The sequence below is a fragment of the Diaporthe batatas genome (assembly GCF_019321695.1).
Source record: "Diaporthe batatas strain CRI 302-4 chromosome Unknown Contig00007, whole genome shotgun sequence".
Lineage (NCBI taxonomy): Eukaryota > Fungi > Ascomycota > Sordariomycetes > Diaporthales > Diaporthaceae > Diaporthe > Diaporthe batatas.
In genome coordinates, this window is record NW_025408554.1 from 2,275,168 (window position 1) to 2,303,063 (window position 27,896).

Below are 27,896 nucleotides of genomic sequence, written 5' to 3' on the forward strand. Positions count from 1 at the left end.
ATTAAATAAAGTTTTTAATTAACTTTAATTTTAATTAATTAAATTAATTATATAAGTATTTAAAAGGGTATATATAAATATTTAACTTCTTATAAAATACGTTTTTAAAAAGGAGTCCTAGAAATAAATAAGCTATAAGTATTAAAAGAGATTAATTAAAATTATATAAATAAACTTATATAAAATACCCTATATATAATAGTATAGGACTATGATCATAGTCCTACATCACATGTGCCATGGTAGTAAGCGGCAAAAATAGCCTCAGTATGGGAGTTCCTATCTGGAACAAAAAAAAATGAACCACAACTCTATGATTGATCTGGCCCGGGCTTGAACCGGGGACCTTTAGTGCTCATCAACGCCTCAATTTCATCACAAATGAGACTTGTTCAATGTTAGACTAACGTGATTGCCAACTACACCACCGGACCGAGTTGTTGTGATTTGATGATTCAATGGTGGCGGGGCGGCAAGGAGGGTTGATATTGATGTGTGCGGCGGCGTGGCCGGAGATGGGGTGTCGTGGACGGGCGTGGACGGGCGAGCAGGGGTTGGGGACCCACATCAATTGGAAATCCTAATGACTTGGGCTACAGTGCACAGTGCAACAAATGACTACAAGGCCTGTGAGGTTGGATTGATTCAAGGTTGGCCATGACTACGGAGTACGGTGCAGTCACGGCACTTGGTCGTTGGGAGACAGACTCTGATGCTTTCACAAGCAAGGATCTACGGGAGACAGTTCAGACTACTCACTGCCCAAGTACATGGAGGCCCAGTATTACAGGTGAAGGCTGCTTGTCTTGAGCTCTCGAGCTTGTCCTGCCCTAGCAGAGTCTCTCCCACGAGATCCTATATCTCCCGCAAGTCCCGCAAGGCAGGTTTCCCTGGGACGGTCTTACTGGACAGTACCTCCCTACTCCCGGGCCGTAAAACATCATCTCAACCAGGTGAGGCTCGGCGGCAGGTGGAAACCTACTTGGCCAGTCGCCGGCTGTCAACGTCCAACACGGGGAGCCGGAGCCAGAGCCAACGTGATCAAGTGCAGATGTGATTTCAATGCTTGTTTTACGGGAAGCTTTGCAATCCTGACCCGTGCCAGTGAATTCTACGTAAGCATTTGAGTCAGGAAGCGAGTGAATGCCAGTAAGTCGGCCATGGACCGAGTGCGACGTCGACAAACGGCGGCTCAAATCTGTCAGCCACACAGCCACAGCAAGTCGGCCTGCCTGCCACGTCGGGCCGAGGCCGAGATTGACGGTCAAGAAGTAAGAATCCAGCAAATAAGATGTGTCATTCACGAAGTCTCTACTACAGAGTTTTCATCTGCAAAGGCCTAGACCGTCTTTGGTCGGTGATGGCTGAGAGGTTTTGCAATCAAATTTTTTGTTTGCAGTGTGGGGCCGTTTGGCAAAGAACGGCGTTCTGCCACAGACGCTCTCAGCCCAAGGTGGAAGGCGGTCATGAATCAGCTGCAGCGGCAGAATGGCGCACAGACCACCATCATTCAATATTTAAATCCTGCCACCCTCCGGCCTTTCCAGATCTTCTCTTTTCCTTTTTTCCTCAGTCGAACATACTTCAGAGGTTGGTACCCCCTAGCTTCACTTTCAAGCAAACAAACTGATGCTAACATCCACTCTAGAATCATTTCTATAGTATTCGACCCATCTTCTATGTTTCCCAACATAGCTACAGATCCCACCCAGGTTGATGACCAAAAATCCCCGTCATGCCCTAGAGTGAACACACCACTTTTACTCGCGATCCGCCTGCAAAGGTGGCGGTTGCCTGGCAACTGTATAGCGAGTGGTGATGATCTCTACCCCGATCTTCCTCGAGGTCTTGCCTTCGGGCGCTCGGGCGGGGTGGCTGTCGGTGGACGTCTGACTGGCGCTGATATTTTCTCTTTTTTCATTACTTCGTGGGCTTGCCCGTGATGTGAGGAAGAAAGTCCTCTGTTCTTGTTGTCGTGACGGCTTGGCGCGTCGCAGGTCGCCAAGGCCACAGGTCCACCACCGACGCATGCGGTCGCGCGCGCGCACATGGACGCCCAGCTGTGACGTCTCCTGCGCTCGCGAGCTTGTTGCTGCGACACCAACGCTAGCGACGCCCATCATCGCGCCTGCTACGCGTCACGGGCTGACATTTACGCGAGTACGGACACAGGACAGCACGGATCGATCGATCTGCCCAGGTGTGCTGCTACGACTACGACCACGACTACGTCAGCAAGAGCACCATCGACACTACACGACCAGCATCACCACATAACTATATCCTCCTCAATCAGCATCATAACCTCGCTAGGCACCAGCTCCCTCAACCTACCCTAGTCCTTCACCTTGACAACCTCCCTCACCAGCATGCTGCTCACAACACCCACTTCAAGTTCAGCCCCCTTCATCCCCTCAAGCAGCTCAACATACCTCACCCACTCCCTCTTCCCTCCAACCTCCTCTAACTCCTTATATACAATATATTCTATATAGCCAAGCTAGTCCCTCTATCCTTCCTAGTTATTATCTTCTTATTTTATTATCTATAACCATACTTATAAAATATATTATATCTTCTCATTATTTACACTATGATAAAACTATAATGATGGACCTTGATAGCTAATTTGACTTACTGCTAAGGAAAGCTAATGGGGTCGCGCATACAGGCAGAAAATTCCTGGTCGGAAAGTCACGTGGGGACACAGTGAGACATACAACTGGACAAGACATGGAGAGCAGCCAGGAGCAAGCACTCATTCTACCATGCTTGATTGAGTTCTAGGAGGTACGCATCCAGTGCTCACTTGGTGGCGAATCGGCGAATCGTCTCTACGAGCCGGTTGTAGTTATAGCTCATGTCGAAGACCTGAGCGTGGTCTAGCTCGACCCAGAGGAGTTCAATACCCGAGCTTGTCATGGTGCTCGACTCCTTGGCCGCCTCTAGAACATTGGAAGCTTCATTGTCATCACTGGTGAGGTATCGCACCACCGCCATGGTGTCGACGATGAGATCGCGCGACGAGAGGCAGACGGCTGCTTGGCGGCCTGCGACCAGGTCCTCCTTGAAAATGATGTTTTCCTTCCAGAAAAAGTGCCGCCCCAGAACCAAAGCAATCCCTGGGTCCATACTCGCGAGGTACCAAAGCTGGACTTGATTGGCCGTCCGGGGAGACCTCCTTGTGAAGTTGTAGGCCACGTCCGGCAAGTGTAACAGAAGGGTGACGGGGTCAACCAACACGACACCTTGGACGCGCTGGCTCAGCTCCAAGTCGTGTAGGACATGTGTGGCCATGACGGTGCCGTAGGAGTGCCCGACGAGGACGAAGTGGTGGATGCGATGGTGGCGGAGGATGTCCCTTAGGTGTCGTAGGAAGTCCGGTCTTGCCAGGATGTTAGACCTGGTCAGGCGCATGCTGATTGGGAGTATCTCGAGGGCGATGATGGGGCTGGTCCGTGGCAGCGAGGCCAGAAAGGGGACATAGGGGTGGAGGCCGATGCCGATGCCGTGGAGAAAGACGACGGGAAGGGTGGGCTCGGTGCCTGTGGATGTGGAAGGGCGGCGGTACCAGTAGCAGAGCTCTTGGGAGGGTGAATGGCGCCTGAGGAGCTCGGCCGAGGCTAGCAGGCGGGGCGGGAAGACGTGCAGCAGGTTTGTGCGCAGGGGGCTGGGCCAGAAGTCGAAGCCGTGGCAGGCGAGGTGGAGGTGGGTAGCGGCATCAACCAGGCCGACGACCATGTACCAGACAACACTGCGATACCTTGTAGGGACATGGTCGAGGGTTAGCCGCATGGGCACAGCACTGCCCCTGCCCGGCGCGAGGGGGCGGCCGAGGAGCTCTTCGGTCCGGTCGACGTAGCCCTCGAGCTCGTCCTCGATGGCCGGGACGGTGTCTGGGCGATCAAAGAAGGCCCAGAGCAGAAAGTCCTTGACGTTGTCGCGCCTGATATCGTTGGGATGTGCGCCCAAAGCCCACAGGCTCAAGTAGCGTTCGGGGTCGGGGATGTTCTCTAGGCATCGCCGGAAGAGAGCCTGCCTGTCGGCAAGGTATGGCGGGTGGCTGGCTTGAAGCGACAGACGACGCTCAAAGGGCCGGAGGATGAGCAGGTAGTAGAGTGCCTCGATGGGCAGGAGGAGCCAGAAGGGACGGGGCAGAAAAGGTATGATGCACGGCAGGTATGTGAGAAAGAAGACACAGACACGGATGAAGATGAGCTCGTGGGTCGTCGGGTTGAGCATGGCGCATGTTCCAGCCTCGATGCCCAGATATGTGTGGAAAAGAATATTGGCCGCAGTCTCGAGGACCAAGGTGCCAGGTGCCGAGTGGCGGTTGTGATGGCGACGGGCATTGACTGGTCGCGCCTGTCTCGTTGGACGCATCCATCTCTGAAGCATGGGGCGAGTAAAATGGGGCCTACCCTACATAGTGTAGAGCTGCCTGCGTCATCTGCACTCGGGTACCTAGGTCCCTACTTGGTAGATCCTTCGCCCTTCGCCTTTCACCCTTCACCCTTCACACCTACTACACGCCTCGTGGTCCGGTCCTTTTGACTTCTGAACACCCACCTGCACAGTCACCCTCCAGGATGGGGAGCATATCCGTTCGCAGACATATCCAGTGGGGCACGGAGCCTCCCTCTGAACCCACGTCCACCCTCGTTCTCACCTCGCCAGGCCGTCGGTTTTTCGTCGACGTCAGGGTCCTCAAGGCCACGTCTCCCAGCCCGGGGTCGGTCCCAGGGTCGGTCCCAGGGTCAGTCACAGGGCCGGACCACGACACCTCCGCCAGTCTGCCAATAGACAGCCTGGACTGGGCATTTGCCGGCACCTCGTCCACCACAAAGACTCTGGGCCAGGACGGCAGCGACACCACGCACTCTGTCTTCAACCACTGGGTGGACAGTCGCACCACCGAGCCACAGCTTGTCCGCGACGAAGGCGACATGACCGCCCACCCCGGGGGCTTGGCCCTCGAGGTCGGGACCATGATCAATCCGGCCACCGGCCGCATGACCGCCTACGAGGAGCTCTGGTCTGACGAGGCACCAGTCCCAGTCCGCGCCCAGGATCCCACCTGTGTCGTCTTCCGGCTGTTGGATGGACCGGCCTCGAAACGCGGCCAGTTCATCCTTTTGGGACGTTACGCCCAGGGCGTGCTACGGGTCGGAGACACCTTCACGGCTGAGCGATGGGTATGGAGTGAGAGGCAGGGCAGATGGAAGCAGACCCTCAAGGTCGGTGACAACCATGAACCGCTGGGTTTCCTCATCGATGGGGCGCCCAGGCCCGACAAGGTAGGCGATAGCCTGCAAGGATCCGCAGGTACATGGACAGTCGTCGAATATTGTCAATAGACTATCCGTGTGCTTCTGGGCCAGATCTGGGAACCGCATCGCCACGGCCCTTGGACATGGTTTCCGGGACTTGCTAGGTGCAAAATTGCTTTCGTTCGGACTGGGTGTCAAGGACGGGTCTGGGAGAGGGATTCAGCGACGCCACTTGGCCACCTGTTTGTTCGAGGCCTGCAACACACAAACAAAAAACGCCTACTTGGGGCCATGACTTGGTGCGGGCTCGGTGAGAAATACTACCCCCTTCGCCACTACACGTGAGTCGTCCTCTTCGTTACGAGTAGGTATTTCGTCAATTCCCTACATCTCTATCATGAGGGGGGGGGGCTATATGATGGGGATTTGACCTGCTTCGGAACCCTGCACTTCATGGATCAAATCGTCTTCTACACAGGATGGGCACTTACCCTGATGTGGCATTGTGGTTCTAGGTCCCGGGCTAGCTGCGGTCTCCACCGGGGCTACTGGGCGGGGAATGTTGGTCTGTTACAGTACAAGTGCCGGCCAACAGAACCGGGAAGATGGGGTTGATGGAGGGAGCTTGACTCGGAAAGTCGATCGCCGTACTCCAGTGGGGGACGTCACCTTTGCCGGCTTGTGTATAAGATGGAGGCTTCAGCACCGAGTATTTTGCCCCAAGAGGCGGCCTGCTCATGGTCTCAAACGCCTGTCAAATTGTAAAGCACCAGCCCGATCCAATATGCGGCCGCCGATTCTGTACCATGCATTGGCAGCCAGTGCGTGCGCTCTCTCCTGGCAAGGCCTCGAGGCAGCAGAGACGGCAGCGGCATGCTCGATCGAGGCTTTGCAGGCTGCCTTGCCTTCACACGCCACCGTCCTCTTGGCCCAGCAAGTTCCCCAGGGTGGCTCTTTCGGCGAGGGTGCGGCAGACATCCCATATCCCACGAACCCTACCAACCTGCCCGAGACCTGCGCTGTCATTGTCAATGTGACAACCTCCGAGTCGTCGAGTTTCCGCTTCGGTATGTTCCTGCCCGCTGAGTGGAACGGGCGCTTCCTGCAGGTTGGCAACGGCGGCTTTGCTGGCGGCATCAACTTCCTCGACGTAAGCAGCTTCTGCATATGTCTGGACCATTCCGGAGAGGCAACCTCTCCCCCTACCTCTAGCCTGTCACTCAGAGGCTTTGGACTGCGAGCAGGTCGAGTAGGAGACAGACTGCGGCCAGACTGTGTCTAACCCCCGGCCTAGTGTATGAGACTACTGTCTTGTGTGCTTTTGAGGCTGACTTCGAGTTATCAGATGGGTAGTGGTTCTAGGTACGGCTTTGCAGTTGCCTCCACGGACACCGGGCACAACTCAAGCACTTCAGATCTGACCTGGGCGCTGCACCAGCCTGAGAAGCGGCTTGACTTCGGCTATCGCGCCATTCACGGTTGCGTGGTGTTGGGGAAAATCCTGACGGAGGCATTCTACGGTCAGGTGATTCAGTTTTCATACTACTCTGGTGCTTCCACCGGAGGCAGGCAGGGACTACGAGAGGCGCAGTATGATCCCGAATCCTTCGACGGGCTGCTCATCGGAGCCCCTGCGTGGTGGTCGAGTCATCTCCAGCCGTGGACAACCAAACTCGGCTCTTACAACCTTCCCACCGACGCGGCCGGGCACATACCGCCCCCACTCTTCAAGACCATCGGAGCTGAGGCCATCCGGCAGTGCGACTCCCTGGATGGGGTGCAGGATGGAATCATCAGCGCGCCAGAGCTGTGCGAGTTTGATACGGACGCCTTGTTATGCCGGTTCGCTGCCGCCAACGCCTCGGCGTGTCTGACGGAGGCTCAGCTGGCCACCTTGAATAACATCTACTCGGACTACCATGCAGAGGGCCGGTTCGCTTTCCCGGGCTTGGAGGTCGGCTCCGAGGCGCAGTGGAATGTGTTGCTCGGTGGTTCCTCGCCAAACCCACTGGGGGACGGTTATATGCAGTACTTTCTGTTGGACGACCCGAGTTGGACATGGAGGCAATACAACGACACGATCATCTGGCAGGCCGACGCCGAAGACCCGGGTAACTGCACAGCCGACAACTACGAGGCCATGAGGGCAGTGATGGAGAAAGGCAGCAAAATTATCATGTTTCATGGCATGTCGGACGCGCTGATCTCGAAGAGATCATCTAACGTGCTTTACTCTCGAGTGGCAGGAGCCTTGGGCGGCTATGACCAGCTTCAGGACTGGTTCGTTTATTTCGAGGTGCCGGGCATGCAACACGTAACAGGGACTTCCAACAACGCGCCTTACTTCTTTGCCGGACCCAACCAGGCCAGCCTAGGCACAGATATCTTCTCGACGCCTGGGTTCCCAGACCCGGAGCATGACGCACTCATGGCCCTGATGAGATGGGTCGAGGAAGGGGAGAAAGTAGAGCAGATAATTGCAACCACATGGCACAACTCTACGGACCCCGCCTCAGGCGTCTTGAGGCAGAGGCCGTTGTGCCCCTTCCCCAAAAAAGCTGTCTATGACGGCAAGGGGGACGTGGATAACGCAGGGAGCTGGAGCTGCTCTGGCTGAGGACACGCGCTGCTTGTGGTGAGGAGCTTGTCACGTGTGTCAAGACGATATAGGCACATTTGAACCTCTTGAAAACATCATTGTGGAGCCCCTGCGACATGCCTACCTATGGTCCTTCATACTACCAGAAGTCGTCACGGGTCAGCGGCTGTCTTGAGAAGCCTATTCCTCTTGTAGTGGACTCCATGGATGTTTAATATATAGGTGGTTACCTTATGTGAGATTCTCCTCTAAGAGATTCTCCTATATAACGGTGTGCTGATTTTCATGCGACCAGGCGGAAAATATGTTATGGCTCTGAGGAAGATGCGGTAGCCGAGTACATGGTAGTGAAAACACTTACTGCATACAATATATAAGTTATTCTTTCCAAGCGCTGGGTCTAGAGTGCTTGCCACCGTATGAAGGCGCCATGTATGTCCTCGGACGTATACGGAATAGAAGCGAAACCACATAACACATAAGGATCATGCCTATGTGGATAATGTTACACATGATGTATATTCTCTTTCTGGCCCTTGTTTTTTCTTTCATGTTGTTATATTCTCTTTACGTCTCATCCCAAGTTAGGTTTCACTCTGGAGAGTATTTTGCACTTCATGTGTTAATTAGCCCAGGAGTTGAGTGACAGGACAAATGAGGCGGGGGGTAGGACCTGTAAGCTTCAGCTTTGCTACATTTACCCCTTCGGACCCTGCTCAGATGCCCCAGGGTCGTGGCACAGCACAGTCAGGTTGGGGGTGGCCCAGACCGCTGACCAGGTCAGCTTTTATAATTAGAGATTCCGTTTGAGACCATCTGCTTACAGGATCGCCATGGCGCGACCGTTGGCATCCATCAAGCCCGAAACACATACATGTTCTGGGTTGGGTACACCAGCACCAGTCATGTTACTTGTCCTTGGTGCAGGAGTGTTTAAATCAAAGCCCTTCCACTCTCCCCTGGTGCATTCCCTCTTTCTCCCTGGAGCAACTTCACAAGCTGTGACATAATTCCAACCCCAGCACAACCATTTACCAGTCATTCCCCCCCCCCTTCCTTAAAATCCAGTGAAGATGTCATCATCCACTTGGCAAGAAAGCCTAATGGGCTGTTGCAGCCCCTTCGGGCTTTGTTGCGAGGGTTTCTGGTGTCCATGTATCGTCCTAGGCCGAACAACTCACCGCCTCAAGCATCATGGTGACATGCAAAATTACAACTGTTGCAATGCCGACTGTGGTATTCTCTGCGCCCTGCATGCGTTTGGGGGCTGGGGTTGGGTGTATGTCCTTCATAATTCATTGTGCCGCCGATCAACACTCACACACTTGTATAGGTTGCAATGCATTCGACGGGGGGAGATCCGTGAACAGTTTGACATGGAAAAAAGCTGCTGTGGTGACTGCATGGTCTCACTGTGCTGTCATTGTTGTGCTATAGTCCGTAAGTATGATCTACTCTTTAGTGGTTGTTGAAGGGTGACTAATGTGCAGCAGAACAGGAGAAGGAGGTGAAAGCACGGACTACACAAGTGGTGAGTTGTAAATACCATTGTGACGACGTATGCAATTGAACTGACTGACAATGCCGGCAGGACATGGCTGGATATCAACAGCAGGGACCCATGAGCGCCCCTCGCATGTGAAGAGTAACATTAAGTCACCTACAGCATGACGTCCAACTGTAGACTCCCCTAGAGCCTGATTTAGAAATCTGAGACACGAGAAGTTGGAGGCAGTGTTCCGATGCATGGTATTCTGGTCTGGGAGAGGTGTAAATGAAAGGTGACATCCGGGCTTCCACTACACTGTTTTTCTTTTGTTCTTTAACTGTGTACTTGTTGCAATAGTAGTTGGGTAATGACTGCCAGCTTCTCGCTACAGACCACCCGGCCAGATGACTGTATTTGATACATAAATTAATGAGAAGTAAAACTGCTTAAACTATATTAGACCAGTCTATACTATTTGGGGCACTGTGACGGGGATGTGATCACTCAGTTGTTGGGAGATAGGAAGGCGCTTCTTAATCTTTCTTGATGTTTGCCATCAATGTGACCACGGCATAACTACCAGTATAGAAGCCTAGCAGCAGTGTCGGCATGATACATTAATGTAGGAGTTCCGGGCCGTCGAAAAGCGTCCCTCGCCAGCGGCACCCTTACCCGAAACACAGCTTCTTCTGCTTGGGATCTTGACCGGAGCCTTGCCGGCCCCTTTTTCTTTCCGAGTCAGTTCTTGGCCTCTTGGACTCCGGTGTCAGACTCCGGCTCGAACGTGCCTGTTGCTCCTGTTGAACAGCGTCACGAATTGTCTGCCTCGAGAGGCAGGAGTCAATGTGCGAATTGAATCGTCTCTCATCAGTCGGCTGTGGTCGATTGCAAACTGGACATTCCCACCACTCGCCCGATCCTGGAGAGACGTTGTTGGCCGGGGTCGGATTGGGCAGGATTTCCCCCCCATGCCTTCGATAAGAACCCCTCGTGTCGCCCTCCGCGGTAATCGCATCGTCACAGTCCTGTGCAGGTGACTTATTCGGCACCACACCCCTTGTATGGTAATCATTCACCCGAGTGATTGTGCGCAAGACCTTGCCAGGCTCGTTGCATGCTTCTCCACTCCTAGGCTTAAGCCCAAAGAATGCCGTTGTGTCTGGTTTCTTGGTGCTGACCAGGTGCGTACAGCGCAGGCCCATAAGCCTGATCTTCATCCCTGGCATATCCTGCTCCAGCTTAGCAAGTATAGGGACAGCAAAACCGAACAGGTCCTCGGAGAGATTTATAGCCCTCGGGAGCACAGTTTGCCTGGTAAAGACCTCATATGTGTGCAGTTTGATTTTCAAAACCAAGGTCCTTCCCTTACATCTCGCCCTTCGCATACTGTACCATGCCGAGTCAGCGATCTGTTCACTTGGTTTGAGTGCTAGTGAGAGAGGCAGAGATTTACGGCACACCACTTCCATCCAGCCCGTGTTAAAACCTGGGCCCTCGAGAGCAATTGTGTTGATGTGCCTGAAATAGGCAAGACTGTATGGGACTTGCTTACTCCTTCTCCAGCTCCTGTGCGGTCCAAAGAAGCTTTTCCCTGAGCTGCTTCGGATCAGACATGTCGTGAAACGAGCTTTCTGTCCCGACGGATTTTCGCTCGTACTCCTCCGCAGGTTGGATATCTGTGCGGCCGAGCCCCAAGTGGCAGTTTACGAGGAATTCGCAAGCTTTTTCTCCGAAAAGCGGGTTAAGGAATTGTCTCTGGCCATATATATCGCCACATGTCCGTACCCCGATAGCCTCAAGCTCTCGCTCCCATACTCTGCCGATCCCGTTGACCTTCTATAGCACCAGGGGTCAGCCATCAAATAACCCTAGAAGTAGCTTCATAGGACCATGACAAGAAGCAGGCCACACGGTGGTCGGTCATAGCCTCTATCAGAACCCGAAGCCGGCAAGTTAGGTGGGGTATGTTTGTCCTTGAAAGGGTGAAGATTGTATCTAGAAGGTGCTTACGCGGCAGGGCAAGTCGCGCATAAATGCCATGATGGCGACACGATCATTAGGAAGGATGAACTGCCCATTGGGTTTGTTGATGTTGGAACAGATCTTGGCAAGTTTCGCGTTGGCAGCGATCCCAGCAGAAACCGTTATGCTCGTCCTCAATTGCACCTGCCGGCGCAACTGATCCACGGCATCCTCGGGGGACACGTTATGGTCCCGGCAGTATTCTGTGATGTTCAGGTATGCCTCATCGATACTCGCGCTCTCGAAACGCGGGTCGTATTCGGCGATGACCTCACGCACCTCGTCCGCCTTGGCGCTATACTTGTCGAAGTTGGGTGAGAGGCAGATTAGATCAGGGCACAGCCTCCTTGCTACAAAACCGGCCATCCCCGAGCGACATCCGAATTGCCTTGCCACGTAGTTGCAGGTCGTGAGAACGCCACCACCGACGGCGAATGGCACGTCTTTCAGTTCGGGTCGGTCGAGCTGTTCCACTGCAGCAAAAAAGGCGTCACAATCAACGTGCACCACAATCTGAGTAAGGTCGCGGGAAAGCTCCAACTCAGCAATGAGGGCGTCGGCTTTGCGTAGCTCTCTGGACGAGTCGAGCTTCTCCAGCTGGCGCTTCTTGTTGAGGATCCGGTCGATCTTTACGGTAAGATTCTTGTCTCTTTCTTCTTCGCGGTTGAAATACTTCGAACCCTTGGAGATATCGTAAATTATATCGGAGACCTGGCATGTCAGTCACGGCCGTAAGTCTCAGACGGCAGCAGAGCGTCAAGACATGCGCGCTCACACCTTTTGCTGGTCGACAGAGTCCTGGCCAGCCTTTGTCAATGATGCACCAAGCAGGGAATGTTTTAAGGTGGCATGCTGGGAGGCCTGGGCGTCGTCGGCGTCACCGGGCTGGGGCGAGGAGGTCACCGTATCCGCCTTCCTAGGTGAAGGGCGATGCTGGTCGTCCATTTGGGGTAGCAGTTCCGTCTCTAAAGGCGAGCGCCGGCATATTCGCTTTCATCGCTTAGATGGGTGAATCTGTGGCGAGTGCCCGACAGTAGTTGCACGCGTCGCTGGGGCAGAACTAACTCGGCTGGCGCGAGGCTCCTCGCGGACTCACGGGACCAGTCCGGCTGAGTCAGCTACGGCTTATAGTAAATCTGCGGCTTATAGAGTACGTCATGGGGTCCCTAGGCACCCCCCCTTTTAGATATACTTAATTTTATAACTATTAAACTTTAAATATTTATTAATATATTAAAGATATATTATATAAATAATATAATATTAATTTATTATAAAGTTATTTTTAATAATAATTATATAATTTTAAATTAATTTTTAAAATAAATAATTTTTTAAAATAAATAAAACTTATTTTAAATAATTTAAAATTAAATATTAAATTATTATTAATAATATAAATTTATATATTTTATTATTATATTTTAAATTTAATATAATAATATATAATAATATATAATAATATATAATAATATATAATAATATATAATAATATATAATAATATATAATAATATATAATAATATATAATAATATATAATAATATATAATAATATATAATAATATATAATAATATATAATAATATATAATAATATATAATATATATAATATATATAATATATAATAATATATAATAATATATAATAATATATAATAATATATAATAATATATAATAATATATAATAATATATAATAATATATAATAATATATAATAATATATAATAATAAGATTATATAAAACTCTATAGAACTGTTTAGTATGAGAAGTTGAGTTGGAGATGGTGGGGAGGGGGCCGGAAAGGCCTAGGTAGCTACCGAACGGCCTGCTCCTTATGCACGTATTGAAACCAGTCACCTTGGACCTCACATCCTCCAAGTCATATACAGAAGCACGTCACAATTATGGTCAGACGAATTCTTGTGTTTGGCGCCACGGGCAACCAAGGTATAGCGGTCCCATTTTTGCTTGACCACCGACCATCTGACGCTGACAACACGCCCCCTGCACAAGGTGGTGCCGTGGCCAAACTACTCCTTCAGCACCCGAGAGACTATCTCGTACGAGTCGTTACTCGTGACCCGAGCTCGCACGCCGCAAGAACCCTCGCAGAGCAGGGTGCTGAGCTTGTGAAGGCTGACCTGACCGACCCGCCCAGCCTCACGCCCGCATTTGTAGGATGCTGGGGTGTCTTTGGCGTCACCAACTTCTACGACTCGAGGATCAAAGATGACCCGAGCAGTGAGGAACAGCAGGGCAAGAACCTGGTCGATGCGGCCGCGGCTGCGGGAACGGTCGAGTGTCTTCTATGGTCGACCTTACCGAGCTCAAAGCAGATATCGGGGGGCCGTTTCGTCAGCCAGATCTACGAAGGCAAGCACCAAGTCGACGACTACATCCGAAGGCAGGATTTCCCAGCTTGTTTCCTCTACACGGGAAACTTCTACGAAAGTGCGTATATCTGTTTGCCGGAGCTGCGAAGGCGACCAGGGGCGACATTACACCGATACTGATTACGCTCGCAGACATGATCCTGAGAAAACACATGCACTACGATCCGACCATCTCGGACACTATAGAGTTTCGGCAGCCCATCGTCGAGGCTGACACACAACTTGCCATGCTCTTTGTAGAAAAGGACCTTTCGGCCATCGCAAAGGCAGTGTTCGACCAGTGGAACTCCAAAAAGGACCAGCTGACTCACCAATATCTTTACTGCTGTAACTCGAGGGTTTCGCCCAACGATATAATAACCTGTGTCGAGAAACTCAGCGGAAAGCCCACCACCTACAAGAGGTTGGAGTCGACGGGGTGGAAAGACAGAGATGTGATGTTTCAACTTTACAACGAATGTGGTATGTACAATGGTAAGGAAATCCCGGACCAGAACGTGCAGGCCCTCGGAGTGGACTTGCATGGGATCGAGGACTTTGTGCGCAGCCGACTGCTCCCCCACCTTGGGCTGGCCGCTATAGGGTGTCTGTAGGGTACTCGCATGTAATCAGCACCATGGAAGCTGGACCATTCCACTCCACGGCCGACCAGGCATGTTGTTGTATTGCAGCTGGCACTTGTTGACTCGGGAGCTGTGTTCTTGTTGCCCTGGTGCTAGTGGGCGTCTGCGACTGTTGGACACCAGTTGACAGTACCTGAGCCCACACCCCTAACCCTGTGGGCCCCTCGCGGGCTGGGCGTCTGGCAGGCACTGGCAGATTTCCACTCCAGACAGAAACACAGAGATCATCCCGAATCCCGCCAGCGCAGGTGCTCTCGACGACCACGACGCCGAGTCTTGTCAACAGCCCTTAGCCCCAGGATGGCCAGCAACATATCCATCGCGCGGTGTATGCGCGCCTCCTCCTCCATATCACGCCTCGCCAGCAGCCTACGCGACCTTTACCTGTCGTCGGCATCGCGCCCCACCATCGCGGCCACGGTGCACTTCCGACCACACCCAGACGTTGGCCAGGGCCGCTCGCTCTCATCGAGCATGGCGCCATCAGGCGCCCTCTCCGTTATCACAAGACCCGTTGCCAGACCCGTGGCTGCGGCCGCGCTCCAGCAGCAGACCCGTGGGATGAAAGTGCACAGCTCCATCAAGAAGCGCTGCGAGCATTGCAAGGTACGCCCACGCGTCTCGGCGCTGTCTTGCGGCAGTGTGCAACCGGATTGATGGCTGACTGGCGCTCCACAGATCGTGCGGCGGAAAAAGGGCAAGAGAGGAAATGGTTACCGATATGTCATCTGCAGCGCAAACCCCAGGCACAAACAGCGCCAAGGTTCATAGGTGAACGCGGGCTGGATCTGGCGTGTAACATTAATGGCCAGGGCCGGGAGAGGTGTAGACGTACAGACGCGCAGACGACCAGGAACGGTCGAGAGTTGTGTTGGGCGCCACGACTACGGTCACAGGTACAGTCAGGGGCAGCGGGGCAGGCAGTCAACAGGCATAGGCATAGAACATGCTCGATTTATCATGGCGCTCGGCCGTTGCGGAGGGGAGGACTGGCAGCAGCCATCCATTCGAACCACACAGAAACGCAGAGCCATACAAACACACACACACAGAGAGAGAGATACATAGCATGTACAGAAGGGTTGAGGCCGGGAAGCCACTATATGAGGGCACGGTATGAGGCAAAGCATACCGCAGAGGAGCGTGGGAGCACCCAGTTGCCTCTATAGTTCGGTAGTTCAACAACAACAAGACTGTGCCGGCCCCATACCTGGCGGGGACGGTCACATGCCGTCAATGAAGCGCTCGAACCCCTCCCACTGCGTTTTGCCCGTGGACAGCAGGTACCTGATGTGCTGCTGCAGTCATGGCCTGTCAGTGAGGATCCCGCGCCGAAAAAAGAAGAGGGCGGTCGGATAAGGGGCTGACAGACCAGGTCCTGGACGTGGCGGTGTCTCTCGATCTCGTGCCTCACAAAGAGCCTCGTCTCGTCACGGGTCTCGTGGTCGGTGATGCTGCGGATGCTACGCAACACGGTCCGGTAGAGGGCCAGGACGCGGGAGCGTTGGAGGAACTGCAGGCGCAAGGCGCAGTATCAGCATCGTGATCCCGGCCTGCACGGTTGGGAACCGCACCTACGTGATCCAGGCTGACCGTCTCGCCCAGCCTCGAGGGGCGTGCTCTACCAGGACCGTGAGCATAGCAACGGAGCTGGCGCTGCGGGAACAGCCTGAGTGCCCTCATCTGACCCGGGACCGAACGGTGGGGGCGAGGGGGTTGATAAGTCGTAGTACCGGAGTACCAGGTAGGTAGGTAGTCGGGTCCAAGTACGTACATGTCCACGGGTCCCATTTGCCGAGTAGATATATCCCAAGTACCTAGGTACTTAGGTACCTAGGTACTTCAGTGCTCAAGTGCCCAAGCGATTTCCGGGCCCGCAAACGTCATGGCAAGCAGACAACCCCAGAACTCGGACAGGGGTCAGCCGCCCTTCACGCGCCCGCCTTGTCAGCCCGGCGCGTCCTCTTGTCCTTGCTCCGATTCAAGTACCCAGGTCGCCCGCTCTCTTCGCCCTGTTCTCTTCTCCTCTTCCTCTTTCCCCCATCGGCCCTGGCTCAGGATGAAACGGCGTCGGCGCCTCGAGCAGGTGGAACAGGCCCTCCAGGCGGCCAACCGCAAGACGGACCATCGCTTCGTCCAGGACTATCTCCAAATGTTAGACAAGCTCCAAAACGCCCGGTTTATGAAGTGCAGTGCCTGATGAGTTGAGTCCATGGAGCAGCCCCCATGCGCCTCACGCGCCATGGAGCCCGACCTGGGACGACCCAAGCACAGGAAGCACCTATAGCCTCCGCCTCTGCCAGCCCCGCAAGACAATGGCCAGCCCTGACCTCGATGCTTGCTTCGCCCTTGTCCGAGCCACAAGCCAGGCAGACTACGAGGCCTCTTCGAGCGGGTGGGACCCCTCGGCCAAGAGGGACGAGATGTCGCATCCGGACCTACGCTATATTCTGGTCAAGGACCCCGACTCGGTCGTCCACGCTTTCACCAGCCTCATGCCCACCATCGAGGAGGGCCAACCCGTAATCTACTGCTACGAGATCCACCTCGAGCCCGCGCTCCGCGGCACCGGCTTGGCGAGGCTGTTGATGGGCTTGCTCGAGACGGTGGCGCACAACATGGAAGTGGTCCACAAGGTCATGTTGACCGTCTTCACCTGCAACAAGAGGGCTGTCGGGTTCTACCAGCGGTGCGGTTTCGTGAGGGATGGCATCAGCCCCCAGCCCAGGACCCTCAGGGGCGGCAAGGTCAAGATGCCCGAGTACGAGATCCTGAGCAAGCGTGTTGAGAACCGGCCGGCCACGACCACAGGCGGGGCCCCACCGGACGGCGTGCCGGACGAAGCTGCCTCTCGCAGCGGGGGCAAGCGAAAGGAAAGGGCCGGGGAGTCGGCATTGGGGCCTCGCAAGCAGGCCAAGATCGCGAGGCTGGATTGTGCCACCACAGGCCTGTGACCTGTGAACTGGTGGTCGGAGGCTGACCGCGGCGGGCTGTCTGCCCAAGTCCTGGCCTTTCTGCCTCAGCATCGAGGGCTCCGGTCGGTGACACAAGCACTATTGCCGTCCCACCGCCACACCTCTTAAAAGAGAGCAACATGTTGTAGCAGAGTCCCTTACGAACCATCGGTGCTATCCGTGTCCCGACCTCCGGTAAGAGGTTCCCTAGTAGATCGTTGTATTTTGTTGGAGGGTCTGGCAGGCAACGTTATCCTATCAAGAAGTTCTCCTATGAGAGCTTGTCACATATGAGCTTGTCCAATAGCAGGCCGAGGGATGTTGCGGTACGGAGTACAAGCAAGCGCCTGGGCACTGCTCAAGTACCTAGGTACTCAATACCTACCTACCCAGGTACCTACTTATCTAGGTAAGTACCTAGGTAGGTAGGTGATAAGTAGACTGGTTGCATCATCGACGGCCGATGCCGCACCAGCACGCGTTTGTGTTCTCGTCCTCGTCCTCGCCCTCGGCCGCCACGCGCACCAGCCCACCCATCCAGGCTCAATGGCACGGCTGGGCTCGATCACCCTGCCCGACCTTCCCTCGGAGCTCATCAGCAACGTGCTATCCTACCTGTCGCCTCTCGATCTCGTTTCCGTCTCCCTGACAAACCACCTACTCAGGGTCCACTCTCTTGCAGACCACTTGTGGCAGGGAATTGTCCAGGCGCAGTTGCACGGCGTGAAGCTCACCACCCCGAGCCCATGCGCGTCTTTCCGGGAGCTCTACATCGCACACGACCCGCGCTGGTTTCTGACAAGGTACAAGATCTGGTTCTGCGACCGCGACCTCACGGGCAAACTGGTAATCGTACGTTACGATGACCGCCGAGGTGTCATCGAGGGCTACCAGCTGTTGGCCAACCGGCCCATGTCCTCCACCACCAGCCACCACCAGAGCTTGAGCGAGCACGGCGAGCTCGTCATTCACGACTTCGAGCCAGAATTAAAGCTTCACCTCGACAAGCCTGTCCTGCAGCTGAGGGCCAACAGCCTGGAGAACACCATCCGCGTGACCACCGCGAGGTCGCCGCCGCCCTCCACTAGTGGCCCCTCCGCCCTCCCATCAGCAACCGACCACCCGAACAAGTTCTCCGCCGAGACACCCATGCCCCTTGACAATAGGTTTACCGACAACATGTTCAACACCTTCATACTAGCCCGCTCCCTTCCGGACTCTCTGGCCAAACAACGCCAGCGTCTTCCTTTCCCCTACGGGAATACATGGCCGCCTCCGGCCGTACCAGCGGCCACCTGGGTTTCCGCGGGCGATTTGATCGGCCCTGAGGATCGTCCTACCACCAGGGGCGAGATCAACGACAAGGTCTTCAGGATACGCTCGTGGCTAGAAATGCGACCCGCGGGGCTGCGCGGGGTGTCCAGGCCCTCTTTACCCCTGGATAACGACTGGCCCTCGAACAACGCAGTCTTTGGACAGGCATCTCGAGCCTGGCCGTCTGATTATAACCCCGGGACCCGCCCCTCCATGAGCACACATGTTGGCGATCAGATCACCACGTACTCAACGCTAGATCCCGAATTATATACCCCGAATACAAGCCAGCCCTGGAAGGGAATTTGGGTTGGCGATTACAGTGCGCACGGCTGCGAATTTCTGCTCGTCACGCAGAGTCACACAACCCCTTTTGACGAGGCCGCATTTGATGCGACAAGAACAGAGGAAGAATCCGTCGCAGACTTCCAACGGCGCAAGACGGATGCCCGGAGATACCGTGGTCGTCTCGAGGCCATCAAGCTTACAGGTGATGTAAGCCATGTTGTTGTCCTTTGACGGCTTTTCGCCCGACATGTCCTGCAATCCCGCCCCACGTCATTTTGGGACCCGTCTCGCATATTATTAACACGTGCTAGCCCAATGTTCCTCGTGGTGAATGCACTTTTGTAGCAGAGGACCTCGGCGAAGACGGATTCGTGACTACGATAGACGATGAGCCGTTCAGGGGCGCGAGGGTGGTCAAAAGCAAGGGCCATGTTGCCCAGACAGGATTCGTGAATGGCAAGTCCGCTGTCCTCGACATGGTTGTTGTGGAAACTGGGTACTAATCTGAGACGGTGCGGGCAGACAACTACATTAAGTCACAGTTGCTCCTGATATCTGAGAAAAGGCTGGCTCAGTACTGGGTGGGATTCGGTCATGTTAGCTTCTTCGAGAAGGTCGACATTGACCAGTTTCTCGTACCGGACTAGCGATCGCCCACAGGAGATTGAATTAGCAATGGTAGACGAGAGCACTCGAAAATAGACCATGAGCTACTATATTGAGCAAAACAGTCATCTCATTTGTATAGGCGGACATGCATCTTTCAATACTGGGGCCTGGCGCCGGCAGCTAAGCAAGAATACCCCCGTCTGTCTTTTCTTTAATAATACTCGGGGCAAACACCATGCGTGACTGAGCACCGGATAACATCAACCGGAGGTACCTATGTAGGTCTATTTGTTGTATATCAACTGCCCAGGTGCCCGGCAACGGTATCTAACCCCCCCTCCCTCCCCCGAAAAAGAGAGGGAAAATCTGCTATGGGATATTCTCTTCTAGGACAAATAGTTCATTTCTGATCCCATTACATAAGAAGCCATCTTGAATAGGCTGCCACAGGACAGCTTCCGAAGAGATGGCCCTGGTCTAATTCTTAGATTACCTCTCATAGGTTTACTAGCCTCTTACTCGACATCTTCATTGAAGAATGCCTCCTGGAGTATTTGTCTCCTGCCTTCTTAGTGAAACTTTAGGTTGGCAGTATACAGCATATCTTCTACCAACCCAGGGAAAGAAGAGATATGGAGGCTTTAGTAGGGCACGGCCTTTTCAAGGTGTGGTAATCACCGTGCAATGTTGATGTTCCAGGTGATTCACCCAGTGGGGTTCCTGTGCTGCTTTTGAAAACCGTACCGGCCGCTGACGTGGCTTGGGCGGCGGTGGTTACAAGCTTTCTGTCGTTGAATATCTCCAGTTCGAAGCTTATCATATCTTATGCAATGGCGATTTGAACGACTGATAAAGAGAAGGGTCTCGGTCCAAATTGTGTGTTAACGGCTGGACGAGTATGTGTCTGGCAAAGTACCAAGGTAGGTAGTAACACCCAGTAATAAAGTAAGATGACCCACGGATTGTAAGCGAGAGCACTCGAAGTTACATGGGATTCTACGCAGACAGATGCCAGGATGGAGGCGACTTGGAATATCCTTTGCTATTGGACAGGCCTTTACAGTATGGATTAACGTCCCGTGAGACAGCCTCATGCCATAGCACATCATACAAGGTATACCCTTATTCAGGATCCTCCCACATGCCGACTTGCAGCCTCCCCAGGGGCAGCTGCCGAGAGGCTGCACAGACCTGCCAAGACCACGTCCATGATATCAACTCTGGCTTTCTTCTTTCTCTTCCCTCTTCTTCTTTTTGTGGCGAGCGAGCAAGCGTCCTGAGCCTCTGAATTCGTCACCAAACCAACCCTGCGACCGCTTCAGCCCAGCCACTTAGCTGTATCGCTCTTAGAGTTTGGATAACAGTTGGCACTGACTGGTGCGGAAAGACACCAAAACAGCCTAGAATGCAGGAGCAGCCCGAGGGCACGACAAGGAGCAGGCTGGACGAATAAACATTCAAGGTCTTGATGTTGCTCTCATAGGTTTAGGTACTTGGGGAGAGGAGGTGGATGCGATCACCCCGGACCAGAACCATGACAGATGCCACCACCCCAGCCGGCCAGGTCGACCTGCACTCGTTCACCCCCACTGTGGATTAACACCCAGACAGCATCGCCCTCATCAGCCTCATTGACAACTTGGTGCTCTGTCCACGCAGGTATAAATGCAAAATCTCCGGGGCAAAGGTGGTGACGCCGGGGCTGCTCCTCGTCACGAGTGGGTGCCTCGCCCTTGATATCGGCTCTAATGGCCCGGACAGGATCCACAGCCGGACTGGTGAGAAGTACCCCGTCACCTTTGGTGGCGTAGACTATGGTGTCTGCGAGAGAGGCTCATTAGGTTGCGGGCCGGTCAGCTGTTGGGGCCATGGTCATGCTCACCTTGCTCGCCATGATGGTGCACCGCCGAAGCAGATCTCGGCTGGACTGTCAGGACTATTGCAAGAGTTCCTGGTTATAGGTTTTACCGGCTACGAGTGTGGAGGCGAAGCACACGCCGGGAGAAGGAGGAGGAGAAAGGGCAAGGGGGGCGTGGAGGAGGGGCGCGGGCTGGGCTGACCTGTTGCGCACATCTTGTCAGTGACGCCCACCATTGCGTCTCTGCGGTAGACCGTTGGTGGTTTGGGCTGGACAGCCGGCATCTCTTCGCGGTCAAGCAGTCGAATGGGCTCACGGGACCTCCCCTGGTCGGGCTCGTGCTGGTCGTCCTCTTTCCCCATGTCTCCCTGAGCCTTGTTGTGCCACGTCGTCTGGTGATATGGAGGCGCACCAGCACGCTCAGCAATGGGTAGCAGGTCCTTGTCACGGGAAATTCGGACTTCGGACGGCATGATTATAGGAAACAGGTCGTAAAGAAGAGGTAGTAGTGACGCCATTTTTTGGGGGGGGGGAGGGGTGCTTATAAAAGACTTCCAGACACTTTTCACCTTTGTCTACGAGCCTTCCACGGTGCCTTCCACTTGGTATGTTTGTAGAGGAGAAGAAGTAGTCCTGCCTGTGTTGGGGAAACCAACCAACCACCTGCCCAGGTGCCCAGGTACCTAGATACCGAGGTACGTAAATACACGATGCCCGCGCTCCAGGCGCCCCCCCCCCCCCACACACGCAGTAGAGGTAGCTCCCGTCCCGCCCGCATAAACCCTGCTGACGCGCCGGGACCTTTTCTGTCGCGCTCTAGGCCATCTAAATTGAAATCACGCCTGTCCTTCCCCAAGGTTCCCTCCCAATTGATTACCTGCCTCCGCACGGTCGCGTTGCCCAGTCACCATCACCACCACATCACCACCAATGCTTCGAAGTGGGAGTCATCAAACGTCTCTCACGTAACCGCTATTTCCACGCAATATACATGCGCAAGGCAGGTGATGCTCCCGCAATAAATTAAAAGACCGCCTGCTGCGAACAATCGGTTGGCTTGTATTCGCCGCAGGCCCTTCCTTGTTGGCGAGGCACCGAGCAACCACACCACGTCCACTACCGCCAAGCACAGTCACAGTCAAGCCTGATACGATGCTGCTCAAACGCAAGCGGTCGGATGACGAGCTTTCATCCTTCAGCGGCCCCTCCCCGCTCAAAACCGCGTCCTCCGGCGACGGCACCACGCTGGACATGGACGTCGACATGGACATGGACCCGTGTATCGACAAACCCCTCTCAGCCTTGACCATCCGCTCCCCGACCCGCTCATGCACGCCCTCTCATCTGCCCAGCCGAACCTTCAAGCGCCTGCGCAACGGACGTCCCTCGGACCGCGAGGTTCACCGTAAGTCAGGCGACGGCGCCGCCGCCTCCCCCCCAAAGGGCCCATTCCTGTCGTGGGGTATGTTCCCAGACTCACTCTTGCGTCACGTTCGGGCGTCTACAGAGAACACCCTGCAGATACTGTACCGCGCTCAGCAACGGCCCCAGGAGCCCCGGCATGGACCCTCCCCGCAGCCCTCCGCCAGCCCCTCGATCCCGCCCTCTCCTGTGGCTGCCGCGCAGAGCCAGCGTTCACTGCACAGCTTCTGGGACATCCCTTCCAGCCGTCAGCCGCCACCGGAACCGGCCCTCTCCGCTTCCCTACGAGGACCTTCTGTCGAGGACATGGTCGATCGACCTACCACCTGTGGCGACTGCGGCGTTGAGCTGGGCGGTGAAGATGCAGCAGTTGATGATGGCTATGGTTTCGAGACATACATCAGCTCCTGCAGCCTCTGCTGTAGGGCTGTGTGCTTCTCGTGCTCAGTGAGTAACCTAGGCGAGCAGCGCCGGTGTCTCGTCTGCGCTGGCAAGGAGGACAGACAAAAGAGGTGGGTTGGTACCAATAACTGGGCCTCGGAGCCCATGTCGGTTTACTAGGCGGCAGGCGCGATAGCCTGGAGAGGTGAACGTGTTAGAGGAGCCCGGCGTTCAATTGGGGGAGAGGTTTCAAAATCAATCAGGCGTATTGCTCGACACTATCTGTGCCTCCATATTGCGAGGTTGTGTCTTGCTGTTTTTATTGCTGTGCTTTAAGATGCCCAGTGTGCGCGATGCGCCTGCTCCGGCGTCGTAATTATAGCCTGCTCTCTGTCGCATCCATTTGGCACGTATCCGTGAGACTGCTCCGCCATGCCCGCCTGCACCTTGCCTGGGTAAGTGCCTGCCTAGGTATTTAAGTTCCTAGGCAGCTTGATGTCATGTTTGCCCATGCTGCCTACCTAGGTACGTACCCCACGCGACCCCTCGTTGCCCGGGCTGAAGAGGTGCAGCGGGGTACCAAGCAACTCAAACCAGCGCCTTCAATTCTCAGTCCCCTCTTGATTAACTTATCCAGGTACTGAAATCTCATCTTGCTTCTTGCACTACAAGGCTTTCTTAACTACCAACAGAAGGCTCCCACAGCACTACCGCCTGTCACTCCGCTGGCAGGCAGGCAGGCTGGCAGGCAGACACCAGCACATCTAGGTTCCCATACTCACAGGGACTACGAGAGACCAAGAAGTTTGTCTTTCAGCACACACCTTCATCATGCCGCAACGTGGAACCCGTGAGGCTACCCATGCCGGCAGCTGGTACGAGCGCCGGCCAGATGTATTGTCGCGCCAGCTCGACGGTTACCTCGAACAGGTGCCCGCGGCGATACATGGCAAGCAGCTGCCCATCCCCAAGTCCAGAATCATCATAGCTCCGTAAGGTCCCCCACCCCTTGCGCCACTGCCTCCGTGACCTTCCCAGCCTCGCCATCCCACGGCGATTCCCTCCCACCCCGCTCCAAGCTGACCGTGATATCTGTCTAGACACGCGGGCTACTCTTACTCTGGCCCTTGTGCTGCCTGGGCGTACAAGTCACTCGACCTATCCGCTGCCAAGCGTATCTTCGTCCTGGGGCCTTCCCACACCTATTACCTGAAAGGGTGTGCACTGAGCACGTTTGCAAGCTACGACACGCCCTTTGGCAAGCTGGAGGTGGACGACCAGACCGTCGAGGCGTTGCGCGAGACGGGAAAATTTAGCGACATACCTGCGTCGAGCGACGAGGATGAGCACAGCCTGGAGATGCACTTGCCGTACATATGGAAGAGGCTAGAGCAGACACATGGCGATTGCGGTCCGGAGAGGTACCCACCCATCGTGCCAATCCTAGTCGGCGACAACAGCGGTGCCAAGGAGAAGGAATTCGGCCACTTGCTGGCCAAGTACCTCGAGGAACCGTGCAATGCCTTTGTGGTGTCCTCGGATTTCTGCCACTGGGGGTCGCGCTTCTCGTACACGGCCTATGTCCCGTCCGCCGACAAGCTAGATCAACTGAGGGTGCTTTCGAGGAGATCGGCGGAGACCGAGACGCCCATCCACGAAGGAATCAAGGTGTTGGACGAGCTGGCCATGGAAGCGGTCGCTTCGGGGGAGCATGACAGGTTTGTCGAAAGCTTAAAGATTACCAAGAATACGGTTTGCGGGCGTCATCCTATCGGGGTGACGATGGCAGCCATGGAAGCTGTTGGGGCGGGGCCCTTCCAGTTCCTGCGATATGAGAGGAGCAGCCTGGTTGAGAGGCTTGACGATTCGAGTGTCAGCTATGCGTCATTCTACGCCACCGCTTGAGAAGTAGGTATCCTTGGTGGTCTTCCTGGTGTTTTCACATAGACCAGACTGGCGCGCTGGGAGAGGCATGTCCACGGAATTACTAGTATGCATTCTCAGGGGCAATCGATCAATCAACCGCTGTCGGGTGGGGCGCCCATTTGAATCTCCTCTATTAGCTGTCCTTGACACAATGTGGGAGTAAGGGATGATTTACAGGCCCTCTTTTCTTGACGCCTTGTAGCCAAGTGACCAGTTCAATGTCCTGTCAGCAAAAGTACGGGGTGCTTGTTCTTAACGGCTTGGTCGATGTAGCGTGTAACAATTTACCATCCATTGCCTCTGCTTGCAATATTAATTGTGGGGCCTGCCGCCGTCTCTGCCATAGATCTATAATATTTTATCCCAGGACAGACCATCCCAGAGGTTGTCAGCTTGGAGATGACTGTCCGCCCAAAGGCCCAAAGGGCTGTTCCACGAGGTTCCCAGGGGTTAGAGGCCTGCGCCTTAGTCTTCCATCGTATAAGAATTTGTCCCGTAGGAGGATAGGAGGTTGGGCCACGCGGACCCGCGAGGGCCAACATGTTGAATGCAAGCCGTGAATGCTGTCGCTGGGTGGGCAGACGGGTCATGGTGCTGCACGGAGTGATTCGACGATGTCTCAGGGCGACTTGCAACAATGACGGGGACCGGGACCGAGGCCAGGGGAACAGGCTGAGGCCAGGGCGAACCCGGGGACCGGGACGCGGTGCGGCGCGGCATTGGGCCGTCTGCCTTGACACAGGGACGGAGACACACGCCTATATGCAGCTATGCCGTGTGCAGCCAGCCGGCACTTATTATTATCATAATTATGGGTGGCTGCTTCATCCCAAGTCGAAAACCGCCAGGGTAACGTGGGCTCGCTTGGTGATGCCTCAACGCGGCCAGTGGCGACCAAGGCGCCCGGGGCGGGGGGGGGGTGGTGGTCCTGTCCTGGCGCTGGCTGGGCGGAGTGGGTTGTTTCGAGACTGCCAGCAGTGAGCACGCAGCAGTCAGCACGCAGCAGTCAGCGTCTGGTTGCAGCGGGAGTGGGTGTGGCCTGGTGTGGCAGCTGTGTGGGCTGTGCGGTTCATCTTTTGGCCAAACAAGCCTGGCGCCGATCGACATGATGAAACTGGCGCCGTGAACGGCCCTGGTCCCTGCTACCTGCCACCTGCCCACCTGCCCCATGGTCTCTGGTCTCAGCTCGTCCTCGCAACTCTTCGCTGCTTTTTGGACCGCCAGGACCGCATGATTGATTGATTGCTGTGCCGCTGCAACGCCACTAGCAATGAGGCACTTGGGCAATCCAATACCCGCCCGCTCAGTCGCTGTCGAGACCACGCCCAGATTGCACCATGTCAGGCGGCCAGCGGTGCGAGGGAAGCGGCGCCTCAGCTCGTATTGGTTGGTGGGTTGCCGTGTAGTAATAACAAATCCATGGAGATTGCAATGGGACTCGGGATTTGGGGTTTGTGCCTGTGTGCCTGTGCCCTAGATTACACAGTAAATGAATTGTTATTGACCTGTTGGACTGGCCGACGGGCAACGGGGCACAAAACGCTTGCGTCAGGGGGCCGAGCACTACCTGCATAGGGCTAGATGGATGGATTGGTATTTCATCACCTGCCTACCTAGGCACGGTACTTGGGTACCTAGGTAGGTACGGTACTTTGGGGCTGTCAGGGTCGAGTCTGTGTCTGTTCCAAGCCTGTCGCAGCCAATCTCGCAGGCCCCAGACCCTGGCAGCCAGTCCCAGGCAGGCCAGGCTTGCCCAGCAGACTGCGAGACCGACCTAGGCCCGCTCCCAGGCCCCAGACCCCTGCGGCTCTCCTGCTCTCCAGCTGTGGGTGGCTCTGCCGTTGCCCCAGCTCGCCCCCGACCCACCTGCATTTCGACCCAGCAAACCACCGGCCGGCTTTCCTTTTTCCCTGCGCGCTCCCCTTTTTCCCTTTCAGCCCCGTCGTTTTGCCCTCCGTTTCCTATCCATCAACACTTACACTACCTTAAACTTCGCATTGCCCTGCTTCACCTTACTTACACACGACGCATCAAGGCACGGCACAAGACAACCAACCCTCGACCCTCCCGCGCATCACACCCTCCAGACTGCATCCGCCTCTCCGTCCTCTCGTCCCGGGGCGCCGACGACCTTGCCTCCGCTTGTCGCCGATTGTCAGCTCTCTCTACTCGTCGAGCGCTCACTCCGGCTCCGGCCTCTCTAACCAGTTCAACTCGATCCATCCAACATGAGTGTATGTGCAGACTCATCTCTCGTCCTCGCTCTCCCACCCAACTTGCTCAACTGCCCTTCTCTCCCACCCTCACGTTCATCCTCCTCGACGTCCTGCACCGCTGCCCAAAGTCCCTGTCACAGGCCCGGCTTGCTAATTTGGTGTCTCACAGTACGGGTGAGCCATCCAAACCCCCAAACCCCCACCCGGAGCCCGGAGCCCGGAGCCCGAGTCCCCGGTCGAGGGCCCTGAACTACCGGCCACGCGACTGCGTGCCACGACTAAATTCCACCAAGATGAAATGCTGACTGCGGTTCAGATACGGCGGTAGGGCGAACCCGTACGCCCAGCAAGACTCTCCCGCCGGCCAGTACAATTCGGCACCTCAGGCTGGCTTTGGTCAGTCGCCACGCCCTGGTGGTGGAGGCTACAATCAGTACGACAATGGTGCTTATGATGGGGGATATGGTAAGTGCTGCTTGGTCTGGTGCGAAGAGGTGATGGCTTCGTGCACGATCGTCTGACAGCCACCAGG

The 27,896-nt window shown here is 54.9% G+C and overlaps 12 protein-coding genes across 12 annotated transcripts; 8 read left to right on the plus strand and 4 right to left on the minus strand.

Annotated features, from left to right (window-relative positions):
• Positions 1-2,705: 2,705 nt before the first annotated feature.
• On the minus strand, positions 2,706-4,316 carry KVR01_006695 (uncharacterized protein). Its single transcript, XM_044781917.1, has one exon. It carries the CDS (start codon positions 4,240-4,242, stop codon positions 2,806-2,808), a length of 1,437 nt encoding a protein of 478 aa, XP_044644126.1. The 5' UTR covers positions 4,243-4,316; the 3' UTR covers positions 2,706-2,805.
• Positions 4,317-4,522: 206 nt separating this feature from the next.
• Positions 4,523-5,685, plus strand: KVR01_006688 (uncharacterized protein). The gene has a single exon (XM_044789561.1). It carries the CDS (start codon positions 4,590-4,592, stop codon positions 5,355-5,357), a length of 768 nt encoding a protein of 255 aa, XP_044644119.1. The 5' UTR covers positions 4,523-4,589; the 3' UTR covers positions 5,358-5,685.
• Positions 5,686-5,832: 147 nt separating this feature from the next.
• KVR01_006792 (uncharacterized protein) lies at positions 5,833-8,207 on the plus strand. The gene is made up of 2 exons (XM_044790121.1): positions 5,833-6,420; positions 6,616-8,207. The coding sequence occupies exons 1-2, from the start codon at positions 6,055-6,057 to the stop codon at positions 7,885-7,887; spliced, it is 1,638 nt and encodes a 545-aa protein (XP_044644223.1). The 5' UTR covers positions 5,833-6,054; the 3' UTR covers positions 7,888-8,207.
• Positions 8,208-9,775: 1,568 nt separating this feature from the next.
• Positions 9,776-12,472, minus strand: KVR01_007027 (uncharacterized protein). The gene is made up of 4 exons (XM_044788967.1): positions 12,158-12,472; positions 11,369-12,091; positions 10,911-11,194; positions 9,776-10,744 (listed from the first exon to the last, which is right to left on the minus strand). Exons 1-4 carry the CDS (start codon positions 12,323-12,325, stop codon positions 10,027-10,029), a joined length of 1,893 nt encoding a protein of 630 aa, XP_044644458.1. The 5' UTR covers positions 12,326-12,472; the 3' UTR covers positions 9,776-10,026.
• A 745-nt stretch (positions 12,473-13,217) lies between these two features.
• On the plus strand, positions 13,218-14,572 carry KVR01_007004 (uncharacterized protein). Its single transcript, XM_044782936.1, has 3 exons — positions 13,218-13,327; positions 13,394-13,831; positions 13,906-14,572. The coding sequence occupies exons 1-3, from the start codon at positions 13,285-13,287 to the stop codon at positions 14,364-14,366; spliced, it is 942 nt and encodes a 313-aa protein (XP_044644435.1). The 5' UTR covers positions 13,218-13,284; the 3' UTR covers positions 14,367-14,572.
• A 124-nt stretch (positions 14,573-14,696) lies between these two features.
• On the plus strand, positions 14,697-15,167 carry KVR01_006556 (uncharacterized protein; the record flags this gene model as incomplete). Its single annotated transcript, XM_044783996.1, has 2 exons — positions 14,697-15,002; positions 15,075-15,167. The coding sequence occupies 2 exons, from the start codon at positions 14,697-14,699 to the stop codon at positions 15,165-15,167; spliced, it is 399 nt and encodes a 132-aa protein (XP_044643987.1).
• A 30-nt stretch (positions 15,168-15,197) lies between these two features.
• Positions 15,198-16,079, minus strand: KVR01_007009 (uncharacterized protein; the record flags this gene model as incomplete). The annotated part of the gene is made up of 4 exons (XM_044792867.1): positions 15,198-15,280; positions 15,628-15,694; positions 15,781-15,909; positions 15,975-16,079. 4 exons carry the CDS (start codon positions 16,077-16,079, stop codon positions 15,198-15,200), a joined length of 384 nt encoding a protein of 127 aa, XP_044644440.1.
• A 225-nt stretch (positions 16,080-16,304) lies between these two features.
• On the plus strand, positions 16,305-17,580 carry KVR01_007048 (uncharacterized protein). Its single transcript, XM_044783508.1, has 2 exons — positions 16,305-16,550; positions 16,618-17,580. Exons 1-2 carry the CDS (start codon positions 16,456-16,458, stop codon positions 17,348-17,350), a joined length of 828 nt encoding a protein of 275 aa, XP_044644479.1. The 5' UTR covers positions 16,305-16,455; the 3' UTR covers positions 17,351-17,580.
• Positions 17,581-17,705: 125 nt separating this feature from the next.
• KVR01_007020 (uncharacterized protein) lies at positions 17,706-20,001 on the plus strand. Its single transcript, XM_044791146.1, has 3 exons — positions 17,706-19,159; positions 19,264-19,408; positions 19,475-20,001. The coding sequence occupies exons 1-3, from the start codon at positions 17,897-17,899 to the stop codon at positions 19,597-19,599; spliced, it is 1,533 nt and encodes a 510-aa protein (XP_044644451.1). The 5' UTR covers positions 17,706-17,896; the 3' UTR covers positions 19,600-20,001.
• Positions 20,002-21,077: 1,076 nt separating this feature from the next.
• On the minus strand, positions 21,078-21,937 carry KVR01_006549 (uncharacterized protein; the record flags this gene model as incomplete). The annotated part of the gene is made up of 3 exons (XM_044781613.1): positions 21,078-21,382; positions 21,444-21,497; positions 21,622-21,937. The coding sequence occupies 3 exons, from the start codon at positions 21,935-21,937 to the stop codon at positions 21,078-21,080; spliced, it is 675 nt and encodes a 224-aa protein (XP_044643980.1).
• Positions 21,938-22,571: 634 nt separating this feature from the next.
• Positions 22,572-23,402, plus strand: KVR01_007041 (uncharacterized protein; the record flags this gene model as incomplete). Its single annotated transcript, XM_044783974.1, has 2 exons — positions 22,572-22,824; positions 22,927-23,402. The coding sequence occupies 2 exons, from the start codon at positions 22,572-22,574 to the stop codon at positions 23,400-23,402; spliced, it is 729 nt and encodes a 242-aa protein (XP_044644472.1).
• A 347-nt stretch (positions 23,403-23,749) lies between these two features.
• Positions 23,750-26,586, plus strand: KVR01_006699 (uncharacterized protein). The gene is made up of 2 exons (XM_044791901.1): positions 23,750-24,214; positions 24,323-26,586. Exons 1-2 carry the CDS (start codon positions 24,054-24,056, stop codon positions 25,125-25,127), a joined length of 966 nt encoding a protein of 321 aa, XP_044644130.1. The 5' UTR covers positions 23,750-24,053; the 3' UTR covers positions 25,128-26,586.
• The last annotated feature ends 1,310 nt before the right edge of the window (positions 26,587-27,896 follow it).